Source organism: Nannobrachium achirus, assembly GCF_963921795.1.
Source record: "Nannobrachium achirus genome assembly, chromosome: 2".
Classification (NCBI taxonomy): Eukaryota; Metazoa; Chordata; class Actinopteri; order Myctophiformes; family Myctophidae; genus Nannobrachium; species Nannobrachium achirus.
The window spans coordinates 8,008,161-8,026,200 of record NC_137811.1 but is presented as its reverse complement, the minus strand read 5'-3'; the positions used below and the strand labels follow the sequence as shown (position 1 = coordinate 8,026,200).

Sequence of the window (18,040 nt, the reverse complement as noted above, 5' to 3'; positions counted from 1 at the left end):
AAAACTGTTCAGGGTGTTCATAAAAGCCTGATTAGATGATAAAATGACAAAACGATTTTTTTAAAGTGAAATATCCCTTTAAGTCTACTTACAGGAAGTAAATGGACTAAATTAGAATTACATGACACTCCCCACTGAGACATGCTTAGCTGCGAGCAGGGAAGGACGCTTGGTGCACATTATATATTATATATCACTATAGCGTCCACATGATGATGTTATGTTATTTTAGTTGTTGTAAGGATGCGACTATTATCAAAATGACTTAATATATTAAAATAAAAAGAATATAAAATATATATATATATATCCCACATAGCAGAGGGGTCTGGGCCAAATGTGGCTGCAATCCGGCATGTCTGGCCTACCTCTGGCTTCGGCAAGTGGTATGTGAACCGGATGTGGGCCAGGTCTGGCAATGACGGCACTGTTTATGTTATGGCACGCCACATGTGGGCCAATTGTGGTTTGGTTTATTTGGCCCAGATTCGCCATATAGTTAACTGGCCCATATATGTTTTGGATCATTTGGCCCAGATTAGACATATAGTTAACTGGCCCATGTGTGTTTTGGTTCATTTGGCCCAGATTAGCCATATAGTTAACTGGCCCATGTGTGTTTTGGTTCATTTGGCCCAGATTAGCCATATAGTTAACTGGCCCATGTGTGTTTTGGGTTTATTTGGCCCAGATTAGCTTTATATTAACTGGCACATACATGTTTTTGTTTAATTTGGCCCATATTAGCCTTATGTTTAACTGGTCCACGTATGCTTTGGGTTTACTTGGCACATATTATCCATATATTAACTGACCCACATATCTTTTGGTTAATCAAAAGACAAGTTGACTTGCAAAAAGTCATTAATGCCCTATATTATTAGTTTTTCCTGTCATTCTCAGTGTACAGCCTTGCTTTTTCCTCATGTGCTTTAAATTATGCCAATAATATGTGTGTCATAATTCCTAGTTTGGGTAGTTTTAGTTAATCATGTTTTGGTAGGGGGCCTAATCAACCCTAAATACAGGCCTGTCTACACACCATTACATCACTATATCACCACAAGATTGTAGATTGGCTATTTTGGAAGCTATTAAAAGGTCTGTTCTGGCCTGGGTCAAGTACGTTTGATACTATGTGTACTTTTACAAGGCGGCAGTGGCTTAGGGGTAGAGAAACCGGCATTAGAACACAGAGGATTTCCAGAGGGTTCAAACTCAGGCTCCCCAGAGTTAGTGTTGAAGAGTCATTGAGACTCTGAACCCCTGTTACTCCTGGTGAGCAGATTGGTGCCTTGCATGGTTTTCCATTGTGTCTCTGCTGTGTGTGTGTGTGTGTTGTGTGTGTGTGTGTGTGTGTGTGTGTGTGTGTGTGTGTGTGTGTGTGTGTGTGTGTGTGTGTGTGTGTGTGTGTGTGTGTGTGTGTGTGTGTGTGAAACTGTCTCTGTCTCCCTTTGTTTATTCAGATGAACTTTTAAAAATCTTATCTGTATACACTAGCCACACCTAGTGTAACACACACACACACACACACACACACACACACACACACACACACACACACACACACACACACACACACACACACACACACACACACTCACAGTAGACCAATGAGGTGTTAGAATGTCATTACCATGTGAATACAGGCAGCCCCTACTGTCCTGTCTAACCAGTGGCGGTTGGTATGTATATTGCGCCCTAGGCGAGGTAGTATAGCGCCGCCCTATGGCCGCGCGAAGCGCGGCCGGTTATTTGCAGGCAAATTATGCATTTTTTCAAGTTATTAGCTGGCAAATTATGCATTTTTTCAAGTTAAAAGCGGTTCGGTTCTACACGGCGGCAGAACCATTTTGGGCTTAATATAATAGGGTTTATAAAAGCATGATCTGACTGTCTTAGTCTTACCTTGGGCTGGTCAGGAGAAATGGTTCTTTCACAGTCACGCACATTGAGACAAAGTCCTGGCTGATAGAGCCTGAGGTGACGTCTGTGTTTTGTAGAGGAAGTCAGGTACAAAATGATCCTCTCCATGTGATGTTTCAGGGCAAGCAGCTATATTATAATATCTACCGGTAGTCACGTCCATAGTAGTGAAGAGCTCGAACTCCATGCTTTATTTTTAACAGATGTTGTTTTCAATTTCAATACTGGCGCGTGGATATGACATCACATCAGGAGGGGAGGGGGGGGGGGGCTGCCTGGAGCTGCCAGCCTCTATCACTACCACCAGGGGGTGTTGTTGTATTCGGTCTGAGTGGACTGTTGATCTTATGTCTGCTCTGCAGGGCCGTCACTTTACTTTTTTTTTCCTTTTTCTTCTTCTGGCGCCCCCGCAAAGTGGCGCCCTGTGCAATGGCCCCGCTAGCCCCCCCTGCCGGCCGCCCCTGTGTCTAACCAATCACTGTGCTTCCCACCATTTTTTTTAAATCTAAACTGGTCTTTAACCGTTTCATTTGGAGCAGGGAGTTGGAGTAGACACATCTACTATTGTGGCTCTTCCTATTTAGTTTACCACACGGATGGAACTTAAATTCAATATGGTAAGTGGCCTCTTTAGCTACTCTATATTCTAAAATCTTCTCAAACTAGCCTAGGAGCAATTTTAACTTTTGGTTTGTTGTTTCTGTGAACTTAACTGAGGACATTATACTGTACATGTTTGGTACCTATAATCTAGAGCCTATTGTATTTTCTGATATCACATATTAACTAATTATTTCAAACCATGGATTTAGGCAGGCCAAGACTGTTATATATTACATGTTTTAGATCAGAGGTCTTCAGGGGGTCCGGGACCCCTATAGGGTCAGAGTTACTCCAAGTCTTTGTGTGATAGAAACATTTTTCTCATTTGTTTTATATCAACCATCTGAACCCTAGCATCCATATTCCAAGATCTTTAGCCAAATAGCCGATCTACAAGCTCACAATGCCTCGCACTGCAAGGCATTGTGAGCTTGTAGATCGGCTATTTTCGGCAAAGAGGTTTGTTTTGTGTAGAGGGGAAAAAGAGCAGACCAAGTACAAATAATGTGTACTCATTGCTCAACATAAGTAATATTTGTGATTTTGTTGGGATATTGAGCTTGGCTAACTAGTGGAAGGTACAGATTGATTAAGATACCACTGTTTGCAGTTATATGTTTATTCTACATCTCAACATTCAAAACAAGTTTGCCAACAGTAGTTGAAACCTTTGAGTGCTGTAACTTAAGGCTCAGAGAACAAAGACCACCACATTTTCTAAGAAAATGGGCTTGTATTTGTTAATGAGAGGGGGAGGGGGAGCCAGTGTAAGTGTGTTTAAAGATAGAATGCCTACTTTACATTTATATCTTGTGGCTTTTCTTTTCTTTTACTTTTACCATAAATTCAGGAATTGCCATGTTGGAGATAGCGCTTCACTGGATGACTACCAGACAACCTTTTTGGACATCAGGGTTCATTGAGGACGAGGACCTGCGCCTTTATGATGTTGTCTAGGTAAATTTGAATTGCTCAGTGTAACTTTTCCAATCTTTCTTATTTTAAATGTTGTAATATAGTAAAACATTTAATGGATAACAGTAGAAGGCCAAACACAGCATATATGTATAGCTATGGACACAGGACACAATAAATCTTCAAAATATTTTAACTGATGTATGTCACTCAGGTTTCATAATGCTATCATCATAACAGTTTGCTTCTTGTCATTTATTTCAGGGCGACTAAAGAACAATGCTGCCCCACATGGATGCAGAAAGACGTGGAGTTAGAGGTCAGACAGCTTCCTCAACTGGATGATCTGGAGAAGCGCTAGCATGGTCGCTGGAAGTGGCGTCTCAAGTCCCAGCGCCCCTTTGCCACACAGGCCCAGGCACTGTTCCCTACAACACCAGCCGGCACCACCATGGCTTCCTGGGTGAAGGCAAGATGGACAGACCAGTGGAAGGCAGCAGAACCACCCAGGATTCCACAGATCTTCCTGGCCAGCACCTCCCCCGTAAGGAGTGGACAACCTCAATTGACGTTTCAGTGCAGCAATGCACAGGTGGGTCTCAAAGACAGTGCCCAATGCGAATGTGAGGATCCATCTCAGACTGTGATGACCAGCTGGCCTATATATCGGCCACCGAATGGTGATCTTTGTTTAATTTACCTATAGAAATGACACACTGGATTGGCTTGCTGCAACAGAGCTGAATGTCTAAGGACATACAACAGAATGCACCATCCCAGTAGACAAACTGACTCTTTCTCTGGTGGACGTCTGCGTCTATCAAACCCTCTTTTGTGCTTTTTTTTTTTTTTTTTTTTTTTTTGCTGTTTGTATTTATTGGGGTGCCTTTGCCCCCTCTTTGGTTGGTAATTGGTTTGTTTTTTGTAATTTGCTGTGTTTTTTTTATAATTTGCTGTGTTTTGTTTTATAATTTGCTGCGTTTTAAAATTTGCTGTGTTAATTTATTTATTTTTGCAATTTGTGTTTTTAATGGAGTGCCGCTATACTATACTCCCAGCACTGGTATCGCGTAGCCCATCAACTCTGTTCTATTTTTATTGAAATGTCACTGCAAATGTATTCAGTTTTATTGATCATGTAAGTGAGATTTGTAAATAAACCTTTTGTACTTTTGCTAAATAACTGTTTCTGCCTTTTATTAATTACTACCTTAACAAAAGTGTGTGGAGTTATGATGTGTATTCAGGTGGTTCATCAATGGTATGGGGCTGTTAAGTATGACATCATTTTGTAGGCAGAGGAGAATTTCTGCCCCCAGTTTCCGTGAATCTTTTTACTATTTCTACTATTTACACATTTTTCTTCTCTTTGTTGTTGAAAGGAAAGTGTTAGAATTATACTTTAGTCGTTATTTTTGTCTCGGATCTGTTGAAATAGCGAGGGACAGAAAATACTCTGGGGGCAGAGTTCTCCTCTGCCTACAAAATGATGTCACGTCTTAAAAGCCCCATTAGATTATCCAAACTATTTTGGAGGTGCAATGGTGTGGCTGGATATGGCATAATTAAGGTATAAAGCCCATATCTGGCTTGCCAGAGCTGGCCCAGAACTGGGTCAGAACAGTGTCCACAGCTCTGGCAAGCCATACCGGGGCCATTTCTGGGCCGTCATTCCTTGCGGTATGTGAGCCGACTGTAAGTAGATTATGTGGGCCATAACTGGTCCAGACCAGTTTTGCCGGAACTGGGCCTCTTCTGGGCCAGGCCTGGGTCAAATGGTGCGTCCACTCCACAGCTGACCCGGAGCCGGCAAGCCATGATGGGGCCATCTCTGGGCCGTCATTCCTTGCGGTATGTGAGCCGACTGTAAGTAGATTATGTGGGCCATAACTGGCCCAGAACATTTCTTCCGGAACTGGGCCACCTCTGAGCCAGAACTGGGCCAGATCTATTTTTCCGGAACTGGGCCACTTCTGGGCCGGGCCTGGGTCAGAATGGTGCGTCCACAGCTGGCCCAGAGCCGGCCCATGAGTTGGCCAGCTCCGGCAAGCCACGATGGGGCCATCTCTGGGCCGTCATTCCTTGCGGTATGTGGGCCAACTGTAAGTGGTTTATGTGGGCCATAACTGGCCCAGACCTATTTTGCTATGTGGGATATATGTATATATTTTTTTAGATTATTTTTTGGGTGGGCACAAAAACAAAATGGGTGGGCCTAGGCCTAGTCAGGCCCACCCATGGCTACGCCCCTGGTCCTCCGACATCTCAAAATGACACGAAGGTGGACATGACTCCTGCTGCTATCCACTTTGATTAAATGAGGAAGTGATCCACGGTGGAAAACGAGTGATACATCATAGCGATTTTATAATTATAATGGGTACACCTAAACAAAACAGTTCACATGCACAATACTGATGTAAAATAAGATATCTGAATGGCTACATTTATTTTATATAATTACAATGTCATGAACCAGCACAGGAGGGCTTGCCCAGGCTCTATTTGTCTTCTGATTATTTCTTTACTACTTGGATGACCATTGCAATTCTTTACTTGTTGATTTCAGTGCTGACATTTGGGTGAATATTTGACAGACAGACAGACTGACAGACAGACAGACAGACAGACAGACAGACAGACAGACAGACAGACAGACAGACAGACAGACAGACAGATAGACAGATAGATAGATAGATAGATAGATAGATAGATACTTCAATGTAGAACTAGTGTTTGTTACCTGAACAGATCACCTCCAGTCTGTCCCATGAACTACGAGATTTAATTGTTCCACACTCCTTCAGGGAAGATTCTGATCCAACACAGGTAGATGTAATCCACCATACAGGTTGACGTCCTGAACCAGAACTCCATGTTGTTGAAACCGCAGAGCCACAATCCAGCTGTCTACACACTACAGATGATAGCTTCAGGTTCCAGACTGATGTGAAATCTGCCACTGGTCTCCATTCTCTCTGATGTTTCATCTCCAGCATACCAGTACAGCGACTGGTTCCTCCCACCAACCTGACATGAGACTCTGTTAAGAGCAGTAAATAGTCAAATGACTTTGATTAGAAGAAAACAGTGTATTTGTTCAACTTTGTTGATCTGTTTTGTGGTGTGTTGGATTCAATTTGGGGAGCTGAGTAGAAACATGGATCCTCTCTATTAGTACAGCAGGTTGGTTTATGTGTTGAAATACAAGATATTATGTTTCTCCTGTTTGTTGCTATTTATTTTACATTCACAGGGTGGTCATTTAAAATAGTAAGTGCATGATATCTATGAGAGCACACATTCTAATGGAAAGCTATGGTTTGGTGACATTGTGACCTTCATCACCAAGGGTGAAGAACACAGAGGTCATTGTTGGAGTAATTATTTGTTACCTGAACAGATCACTTCCAGTCTGTAGGAGGAACTGGCAGACTTAATTGTTCCACACTCCTTCAGTGAAGATTCGGATCCAACACAGGAAGCTCCAATCTCCCATATACGTTGACGTGTGGAACCAGAACTCCATTCTATTGAAAAAGCAGAGCCACAGTCCAGCTGTCTACACACTACAGATGATGACCCCTGGTTCCAGTCATAAGGATGCACTAATCTCCACTCTCCCTGGTGTTTCATCTCCAGTCTACCAGTGCAGTGGCTGGTTCCTCCCACCAACCTGACATCACCAGGTTCTGTACAGAGACAACAGAATGAACAGTGAAAATAATAAAATAAAATAAAATAAAATAAAATAAAACACATGGGTAACACTAATACTTTATTTAAATGTGTGGGATGTGCGATTTAAAGTGATTAACATATTTGTTTTGACATTATCAAACATGAATATCAAACATGTCACACATTTTGCATTTTCTAAAGGTAAATGCATGTACAGTGGATACGATACTGTATAGTTTCTGTCATTGTGGGAATCCTTGTTTGTTACCTGAACAGATCACCTCCAGTCTGTCCCCAGAACTATGAGATATAATTTCTCCACACTCCATCAATGAGGACTCAAATCCAACACAGGAAGACCTAATCCACCATGCAAGCTGATGTATGGAACCAGAGCTCCATGTTGTTGAGACAGCTGGGCCACAGTCCAGCAATCTACACACTACAGATGATGACTTCAGGTTCCAGTTAGACCAGCCATCAAATAATCTCCACTCTTCCTGGTGTTTCATCTCCAGTATACCAGCACAGTGACTGGTTCCTCCTACCAACCTGACAGCATCAGCCTCTGTACAGACGCAATAGAGGAAGCAGTGAAAACTGATTTCAGTAAGTTTCAGTGCAAGGATCTTCTCTAGAAGTACAGCAGGTTTGTTTATCTGTTGATATATAGGAGATTATGCCCATAAGGGTGTAGCTACCATTTAGGAGAACGAGGTCATGACCTCTATATATACACATGTCTTCATGTCACTTTCATGTGTCAAAATAGTCAAAACAGGTTTGCCTGTTTGACTGAGTTTCATGATGTGACTTGAAAGGTTTCATTCAGGTTACCTGTGACAGTGAGAGAGAGGAACTCGCTCTTAGAGGAGAAGTTATGATTGAAAACATTGATGTGATAAACACAGCTGTAGTTCCCTTGGTGGGTGTGGTCTGATGCAGGAAACAGGAAGTCGACAGAGTGATTGACAGCTAGCTGGGCGTGGTTGTGTGTTGTGTTGGATCCAGTGAAGGTGAGGTGGAAGGAGCCTCCTGGGTACTGTGGTGGGATGGAGCAGCTGATGGTGAAGTTGGCACCCCAAGAAACCCACATCCCCTGCAGCTGGTCATCAAAAACCCCATTCATTGATGGGAGGGTGATGAGGTTGATGCTTGGCTTAAACAGCATTTCTGTAACAAGAAAGATGTGATTCGCTGAAACAGCAGATATGTAAATATAGTAGACAATGTTAACAAGATCAAACTGACTTGGGAATGCCTCTCTATACTCCTGGAGAGAGTGGAGGAAGTTGCTCAGGATAGGGAACTCTGGAAATCTCAGTTGGAACTGTTACCCCCACGACTCGATTCCGGATAAGCGGTCAAAGATGGATGGATGGATGGAAGTCAGCGAGATTAAACATATTGTAATCTAGAAAGTGGTGATCCTCTGAGTACAGATCTTCACCAGGCTGGGCGGCCTAGCCAGGGGTTTGTCAGTCCCGTCCACAAATAATTGAAGCCAATTAAAGGCAAACTGTAAAAAAACTAGTTTGAGGGTAATTGTCACATAACTCACAAGACCATTTGTACTTAATGTAGTGCAGAAAACAGTGACAGTTGTAACGATTGTTCTGCCCCCATATGTGCTAGCTTTTGGCACACCATTAACTTTGGGGCAGATTGTATGCTGCTGCCTTCCTGATTTGTTGCGAATTTTGTAAGCCAATCGGAATCTTTTTTTCTTTTCCTTTCAGCTTTTCCCCTTCAGTGTTCACCACAGCGATTTATCTGCCTCCATCTCACCCTGTTTCCCTGATCACATTAGCTGTAGTTTTCCAGTCATCTGGGAGTGCCTCTTGACCACCCAGAGCCTGCCTCAACTCCTCCCTGAAAACAATACAACACTCCTCCTTTTTCAGCTTCCACCACTTGGTCCTCTGCTCTGCTTTTGTCCTCTTCATCTTCCTCATCGCCATGGTCATCCTACACAACACCATTCTAGTCCATTTGATGTTTCTATCTGTTCAATATTTAACGTAGAAATCTTCTTTCCAAATACTTTGTTGTTATTGATTTACATTCATATGGGGACCTTGAACAATTTTAGCTCCTTGGTTGCTCAAGTGGCAACTTAAGGCAACTCTTGATTTGCATAATCCAAGACGGCCACTCAACACCATAGTGGGGCGGTTAACCAAACCAATTGGGCATTTTATGATAGAAGCATGAAACTTTCTACAGTGTTTCTATATACTATGAAGTTTGTTTTCAGACGTGGAACCACTTCTGAATTGACCTCTGCGGGCCCCGAAATCCAAGATGTCTGTCCAAAAAAGTGTTTTTACCTTTATAACTCCAAATGCATTGATTTTAAGACCCATAAATATATTAAAGTTGAATATAAAATCAGGCATTGCGGACATTTTGGTACCAGGTACGTGTCTGTATCCATTTCAGTTCTTGAGATACAGCATATAGGTACACCTGAGTCTGTAAAAGTACCTCTATGTTGTATCTCAAAAATAATAATAGATACAGACACATACTTGGTACCAAAATATCCGCAATGCCCAACTTTATATTCAACTATAATATGTTTATGGTCTTAAAACCAATGCTTTTGGAGTTATAAAGGAAAAAACACTTTTTTGGACAGACATCTTGGATTTTGGGGGCCGCCATCTTTGTTTTTCACGTGGCTCGGCTTCTTAAATCAAAGAGTGGCCTCCAAAGATGATGTGTACCAATTTTCACGCTTGTATCACCGAGTGAACGATTGCTCTTATTATTTCCTGTACTATGAGGCAAGACTCCTGATCAAGATCTAATTCTTCATTGTCAGTTTCTTCATTGTCAAATTAGTTTTTGTAACAAGCTGCACAGGAACATCCATATGCTCCACTTCAGTAAAGCCCTCTTTTATGACAGAGACAATGCCCTATACTGCACTGGTTTACACTTGCCTGTAAGTGGAAACCACAAACCAGTGCACAAACTGTTCCAATCATCTGGCCTGAAGGGTTCTTAAAGCTGGGGGACCAACCTGCCTTCTACCATGTGCCAGCCACAATTCATTGGTGAGGGCTTTGGATACCTTTGTTGATAGTGGGTCCTCATGATGTGCATCACTTGTTGGCGGCATTGTATCAATATTGGCTTTCAGTTTTCAAAACAGGCCACAGAAACTGCATGAATTGATTTGGGGTCATAGAGTGTGCATACAAACTGCCAATGAGATAGTAATAATCTATCTATAAATGCGAGAAGTCTCTGCGTGTGTGTCTGTCTGTCTGTCTGTGTGTGTGTCTGTAATCCGCGTATCTCGAGAACCGTTCGTCCCACCGGCTTCAGATTCGGCACGCGCGTTCCCCGCCGCGGCACGGAGTGCAGTGCCGGGTCTCGACCCGACGCGCGGTTTTCCCGAACCGGCGCAAAACGTTCGGAATCTCCTTATGCGGGGTTGATTGTTGACATCAGGCTGTTCCGGAGGAAATCGGCGAAAGCTCTGACTCATTGTGACATCACTTCATAAAAGGCTCTGACATCACATACGCCACATGAGTCAACAAAAAATCTCTGTGATTGTGTATGTATGTATGTAATCCGCGTATCTCGAGAACCGTTCGTCCCACGGGCACGCGCGTTCTCCATATATGGGCATAAAATGAATGCCCCCATATATGGGCATAAAATGGATTGCAGACAGACAGATACAGATATCTCCATATATGGACATAAATGGACAGAGGCAAACAGATGGTCAAAGATCTCCATATATGGGCATAAAATGGACGCAGACAGACAGATACAGATATCTCCATATATGGGCATAAATGGACACAGGCAAACAGATGTTCAAAACGGGTCCTATGACAACAGGTATAATGAGGTTTGCATTAAAGGGGGAACCGGCACTGTGTCTGCAACACAGTTGGAGGCACAGACAGATACTCCATATATGGGCATAAAATGGACGCAGATAGACAGATATCTCCATATATGGGCATAAAATGGACCCAGAACTATAACTGCAGTGATCTCCATATATGGACATAAAATGGACGCCGACAGACAGACAGACAGATACAGATATCTCCATATATGGGCATAAATGGACACAGGCAGACAGATGGTCAAAACGGGTCCTATGAAAACAGGTATAATGGGGTTTGCATTAAAGGGCGGGGCATTCATTCCCTATTTACATTGTTCCGAGTTGGCCAGGTCGCCAACTAGACGCTGGGCCGCCCGAAAGCTTCTAGTAATAATAATAATAAGATTAAGATAGTAGCTGTACTTGGTACTTCATCCTCACCAAAGTTATGGAGAAGTTGAGGGCTGGAACAATTTCCAGGCTCTCTTTTTTCCTATAGTGAACTGGCAGTGAGCACTCTGCACTGTAGAGGCTTGAGGATGTTTTTGAAGAGGCTGTCGTGGAAGTCTTTTGTGGAAGTCTTTATTCTTTGTGACCAGTTGGTTCCCAACAAATTAAGTGATAACTTTCTTGCCAGACTGCAGCATTTCCAAGGTCCTTCAGTGTATCTTCTGAATCAACATCCCCAGTTGTCAGAGACACTAGATCATAAACATTCTCCTATTGGAAGATGTGATATCTTTTGATTCTTGGTGTCTTCATCATCATGTGTCAGTCCAAAACATGATCTGGTATCCTCTGCCAAGGTTGCACAAACACCTTCATTGTAGGTGATGGACCAACGGTTTATAACTGTCTCATGTCTGTGATCATAAGCAGCAAACCAGGGCATCATGCTCTTGAAATAATATTCACCATTACTCTTGCCAGCATCAACTAATATTAGCTTTGCTACCTGCATTTTCATTACATTACCACATTAGCAGTACATTTACATATTATGCAACTTTGCTCAACATTATTGCAGCAAATTTAAAATAAATGGTCAGTACTGATTTGTGAGAATACAACCAGGAGGTGTTATCTTAGGTCAAGTCAATATCAGCTTTGGCCCCCTGACAACCAGGTATGACTGCACACACAGAATCAGCCATATCCTCCATCACACCCAAAGACAATTATATTCATTATGACTTTTGCCAGCATCAACTAATATTTGCTTTGCTACTTGCAATTTCATTTCACTACCACATTAGCAGTAATACGTTTGGAAATTCACTCAACATTATAGCAGCAAAATCTGATTTGACCACTTTTAAGTATACAGTGAGGATCCACTATCAACAAGGGTATCCAAAGCCCTCACCAATGAATTGTGGCTGGCACATGGTAGAAGGCAGGTTGGTCCCCCAGCTTTAAACTTAAGAACCTCTTCAGGCCAGATGCTTGGAACAGTTTGTGCACTGGTTTGTGGTTTCCACTTACAGGCAAGTGTAAACCAGTGCAGTATAGGGCATTGTCTCTGTCATAAAAGAGGGCTTTACTGAAGTGGAGCATAATATGGATGTGCCTGTGCAGCTTGGTACAAAAACGAATTTGACAATGAAGAAACTGGCAATGAAGAATTAGATCTTGATCAGGAGTCTTGCCTCATAGTACAGGAAATACTAAGAGCAATCGTTCACTCGGTGATACAAGCGTGAAAATTGGTACACATCATCTTTGGAGGCCACGTTTTGATTTAAGAAGCCGAGCCACATGAAAATCAAAGATGACGGCCCCCGAAATCCAAGATGTCCGTCCAAAAAAGTGTTTTTTCCTTTATAACTCCAAAAGCATTGGTTTTAAGACCCATAAACATATTATAGTTGAATATAAAGTTGGGCATTGCGGATATTTTGGTAACAAGTATGTGTATCTATTACAGTTTTTGAGATACAACATATAGGTACTTTTACAGACTCAGGTGTACCTATATACTGTATCTCAAGAACTGAAATGGATACAGACACGTACCTGGTACCAAACTGTCCGCAATGCCTGATTTTATATTCAACTTTAATGTATTTATGGGTCTTAAAATCAATGCATTTGAAGTTATAAAGGTAAAAACACTTTTTTGGACGGACATCTTGGATTTTGGGGGCCGCAGAGGTCAATTCAGAAGTGGTTCCACGTCTGAAAACAAACTTCATAGTATATAGAAACACTGTAGAAAGTTTCATGCTTCTATCATAAAATGCACAATACCTTCCATAATGAGCTTAACAGCCCCACTACCATGGCTAACATTTGACATACGGTATGTCTCCTGTCCAAAGTATGTGTCATCAGCTGACTTGTTAAGTGGAGCTTGGTCTCTGCCCGCACAACATCACTTGATGAACCTTTAACACGTATATATCAAGCATACTGCAAATGGCCAGCAAGGAAGAAGTACTTCATGTATATCCATGAGAGGGAATGTGACAAGTTAATGTCACCTCCGTGTCTCTGCATATTCAAACCCGTGTATGAGAAGTGTATGGAGAATGAAGGAGTCTGCCCACTGTCAGCCAGTAGGATGGAGATGACTAGGTTCTGGTGTGTGTCTTCATCCCAATTGGCAGAAACCACTTCAAGAGTGCTGCTGATACACCCTGAAAGGGCCCTCATGACTTTAACTCAGGGCACCATTTGAGTTTTCCAGTCAGCGTCACCATATGCTGCAACCACATAACCAGTGCTGATCCCTGCATCAGTTTTGCAATTCAGCTGAGGAACGACCGGGATGCACAATTAGATTAAAGATCTGCACCGATTAGTTCCAGAATACCTGCTTGATTACATGTCGATGGTGAAGTGAATCCAAATTATTCTCAAGTCAACAAGTGCCCATGCATGTCTGCTTGGATGAGCAAGTGCAAGATAGACCTTGACCTGACCTTTAACACGTGAAATTGACCTGCAATTAAAAATAGAATTGTACACAGATGAAACCCCCAAAAGAGAGGTATTACGACTCATTCCAGGACAAACAGTTTCGAAAATAACATTTAGAACACGTTAAGTATTGAACAGAAACGTCATGTACTAATTCGCCTGCTTGCCAGATTGAGAGTTGAGATTCACCTGCAATTTAAAATAGAACATCAGAAATGAATGGCACACGAAACCCCTAAAAAAGAGAGATAATACACATACTACTAGGACGTGTGGTTCAAGTCTTAAATTTTCGCCATTGGCGCTCAGTGGCCATCTTTGATTATGCAAATTGCCCGAATGGCATCTTTCAAATCGACTAGTAGGTTGAGAAATTATTGTTTACCTGAACAAATCACCTCCAGTCTGATGGTGGAATTATAAGCATATGCCGAGGTCGTGCCTCTACACTCCTTCAGTGTGGATTCAGATCCAACACAGAAAGAGGTTATCGACCATACAGGTTGATCTTTATAACCGTCAATCCTTTCTGTTGAAACAGCATAGCCACAGTCCAGCTGTCTACACACTAAAGATGATGACATCAGGTTCCAGCCGTCATTGGCTTCTTCCATGTCATATACAAACAATGGTCTCCACTCTCCCTGGCGTTTCAACTCCAATACACCAGTACAGTGGCTGGCTTGTCCCACCAATCTGACATCATCAAACGCTGCACAGAGTCAATAGAATAAGCATTAAAAGCTTGATTATGAAACAATAACTGAACTTAAGTCTGTATTTTACCTGAACAGGTAAGTCTAACAGTCTTTTCAGGTGAGCAGGTTTTTCTAGTTGAGTCTGAGCTTCTACAGTCCAGGAGAACAGACTCATTGCCTTCACACTGGAACTCTTTGGTCCACATTGGAGCTTTCACTTCTCCATAGAGCGGCAGCTGGAGGACTGAAGGAGCCCCACAGCCAAGCTGCCTACAGACCACCTCTGCATCCTGCTGGTCAAAGTCTCCTTCACACACTGAGACCCATGACTGATTAGACTTCACCTCCACTCTGCCTGAACACCAACTAGGACCATTCACCAACCTCACAGATTCTGGAGGGAGAGTGTGGGGGGGGGGGGGGGGGACAATCAACAGACAATCAACATAGCTCAGAAGGAAATGCATCTATGTAATTACGTTTAACAACAAGCATGGATGAACATAGATAGATAGATGTCATTGTTGAAGTCATTGTTTGTTACCTGAACAGATCACCTCCAGTCTGTCCCAGTTAGACTCATTCTCTACTGGTCCACACTCTCTCAGTGAAGATTCAGATCCAACACAGGAAGATGTCATCCATACAGGTTGATCTGTAGAATTCGAACTCCTTTCTGTGTTAACAGCAGAACCACAGTCCAGCTGTTTACACACTATAGATGCTGACATCAAGTTCCAGTAAAAACTGCCCACTGGTCTCCACTCTCCTTGGTGTAGCAACTCCAGTACACCAGTACATTGACTGGTTCCTCCCACCAACCTGACAAAATCTAACTCTGTACAGAGACAATAGAACAAACGTTAAAAGGTTTATTATGAAATAATAACTGAACTTAAATTGTAAGTTGTCTTTCTTTCTTTTTTACCTGAGCAGGTGAGTCCAACAGTCTTGTCAGGTGAGCAGGTGTTTCTAGTTGAGTCTGAGGTTCTGCAGTCCATGAGAAAAGACTCACTACCTTCACATTGGAACTCTTTGGTCCACATTGCAGCCTTCATTTCTCCGTAGAGCGCCCCCTGGAGAACTGAAGGAGGCCCACAGCCAAGCTGCCTACAGACCACCTCTGCATCCTGCTGGTCAAAGTCACCTTCACACACTGAGACCCACGACTGATCAGACTTCACCTCCACTCTGCCTGAACACCGACTTGGCCCATTCACCAACCTCACAGACTCTGGAGAGAAAGTGTTTAACAATAGCGAAACAAAATGAAAAATCTGTCCTTTAATGCAGTCCGGTGTCTAATCCACCTCTTCACGTCCTATGTGTTCTTTGCCTATTGTAGAAAATACACTTTTGAAACACACAGAAGTCAAACAGGCTCATGGATAAATAAAACAGCACATCAGAGGGTCAACATTTCTCAAAGGGAAATTGAATTGAGTTTGACCACAAGACAGACAGACAGACAGACAGACAGACAGACAGACAGACAGACAGACAGACAGACTATACGAGTCTGTATAGTTTAGTACTGGCATTGTTTGTTACCTGAACAGATCAATTTCAGTATGCCCGGCGAGCCAACATCCTCCATTGTTCCACACTCCCTCAGTGAAGATTCGGATCCAACACAGGAAGATGTAATCTTCCATACACGTGGATCATTATCTGTAGTAGAACTCATTTCTATGTGAGCAGCAGATCCACAGTCCAGCTGTTTACACACTAATTCTGATGCTGACCTCATGTTCCAATCAGAATTATAACCAGTCACTGGTCTCCATTCTCCATGGTGTAACAACTCCAGTACACCAGTACATGTACTGGTTCCTCCCACCAACCTTACTTCATCGTATTCTGTACAGAGACAATTTGAATAAACATGAAGAACCCTAGCATCCATATTCAAGGGCTAACATCCAACCAAAAAATGCTTATCTATAAGCTCACAATGCTAGCCTGTACTGTAGATCTAAGAATGGCTGTAGAGTAGAGATGGGGTAGCCTGGTATCCCGTCTGCTTGCTACGTACAGTTTGTTCTGTGGAGGGTGGGGACCAGTGTTGTCCAATTTAAAACTCAAGTCACTTCCTGACTTGTCTACGTAATGGAAATACGAGTCAAATGGACACTGGCCAGACTGAGAAGTGAAGTGAGAAAAAAGATGTAGCAAATCAGTCTGGATTCCAGGCTAAAAATAAGGTGTGCCTAGTATAGAGCCCTTGGGAATACAGTCAACTAAGAATAGGGTTCACAGCATGTGGCAAAACATAATCACACCTAGTGTGCAGTGAGCGGTGCTATTTATGACTTAATTTCATCAACCGTCCCGCTAGCCAATTACAGAGCATCCTGCGAAGCTTGGCCCTGGCACCCTGGGCGTACCACAAACTTTGAGACGTTTTTGCAAAGATGTAGGCAATATCTAGGCCAGATGTAAGGCGACTCTTCAGAATACTTAAGCCCTGGACATTTTTGAACATGTTCCTCTTATCAATTTTGACCAGACAAAGCGAGATGTTGGAGCTTAGCCCCTGTTCCAGGAGCACCACTCAAAAAGTAATATACCTATACCTGTAACCTATCCACATAAGGACTTTAATAATCAATGATATTTAGATTATAAAATAATAACCAAACCTAAAGTGTAGTTTGTCCTTTACCTGAGCAGTTTAGTCCAACAGTCTTGTCAGGTGAGCAGGTGTTTCTAGTTGAGTCTGAGGTTCTACAGTCCATGAGAACAGACTCGTTGCCTTTACACTGGAACTCTTTGGTCCACATCGGAGGCTTCCCTTCTCCATAGAGCGCCCCCTGGAGGACTGAAGGAGCCCCACAACCAAGCTCCCTACAAACCACATCTGCATCCTGCTGGTCAAAGTCACCTTCACACACTGAGACCCAGGACTGGTGAGACTTCACCTCCACTCTGCCTGAACACCGACTAGGCCCATTCACCAACCTCACAGACTCTGGAGAGAGAGAAAGAGAAAACACTAACCTATAGTGTGAAGTGAGCGGTCCTATTTATGAGTTAATTTCAACAAGTGTCCCACTAGCCAATCACAGTGCATCCTGCAAAGCTTGGCCAATGGGACCATGGGCGTACAACACACTTTGAGCCATTTATGCCAAGATGTAGGCCATATCTAGGTCATATGTAGAGTAAATAAAATTAGTCTGCTGACCAGTCTGATAACACTGCATGAACTGGAATAAGAAGTGTTATGACTTATTTATTAAGCATTTTAGACAAATTAATTGTATCATGCAAATTAGTCACATAAGCAATGATGATGCGCCTGCACCAGAATTTCACTCACCTTACTTGTAACGTGACAAGTGACAATAAAGACACACACACACACACACACACACACACACACACACACACACACACACACACACACACACACCGATAAAATACTGTAGTTGTT

At 42.7% G+C, this 18,040-nt stretch overlaps 1 protein-coding gene across 2 annotated transcripts in view; it reads right to left on the bottom strand.

Moving 5' to 3' along the window:
- LOC308305918 (scavenger receptor cysteine-rich type 1 protein M130-like) overlaps window positions 1-18,040 on the bottom strand; it is a 39,256-nt gene that overhangs the window by 14,921 nt on the left and 6,295 nt on the right. The window contains exons 6-15 of one of the 2 annotated variants that reach the window (XM_080750814.1): window positions 17,270-17,575; window positions 16,156-16,464; window positions 15,533-15,838; window positions 15,149-15,442; window positions 14,693-14,998; window positions 14,292-14,618; window positions 7,963-8,298; window positions 7,394-7,693; window positions 6,840-7,136; window positions 6,188-6,487 (exon numbers count right to left, since the gene is read on the bottom strand). In XM_080750814.1, the coding sequence (XP_080606940.1) occupies window positions 6,188-6,487; window positions 6,840-7,136; window positions 7,394-7,693; window positions 7,963-8,298; window positions 14,292-14,618; window positions 14,693-14,998; window positions 15,149-15,442; window positions 15,533-15,838; window positions 16,156-16,464; window positions 17,270-17,575 (3,081 nt within the window). The remainder of the gene's footprint in view (window positions 1-6,187; window positions 6,488-6,839; window positions 7,137-7,393; window positions 7,694-7,962; window positions 8,299-14,291; window positions 14,619-14,692; window positions 14,999-15,148; window positions 15,443-15,532; window positions 15,839-16,155; window positions 16,465-17,269; window positions 17,576-18,040) is intronic. The other variant, XM_080750815.1, reaches the window with a different exon arrangement.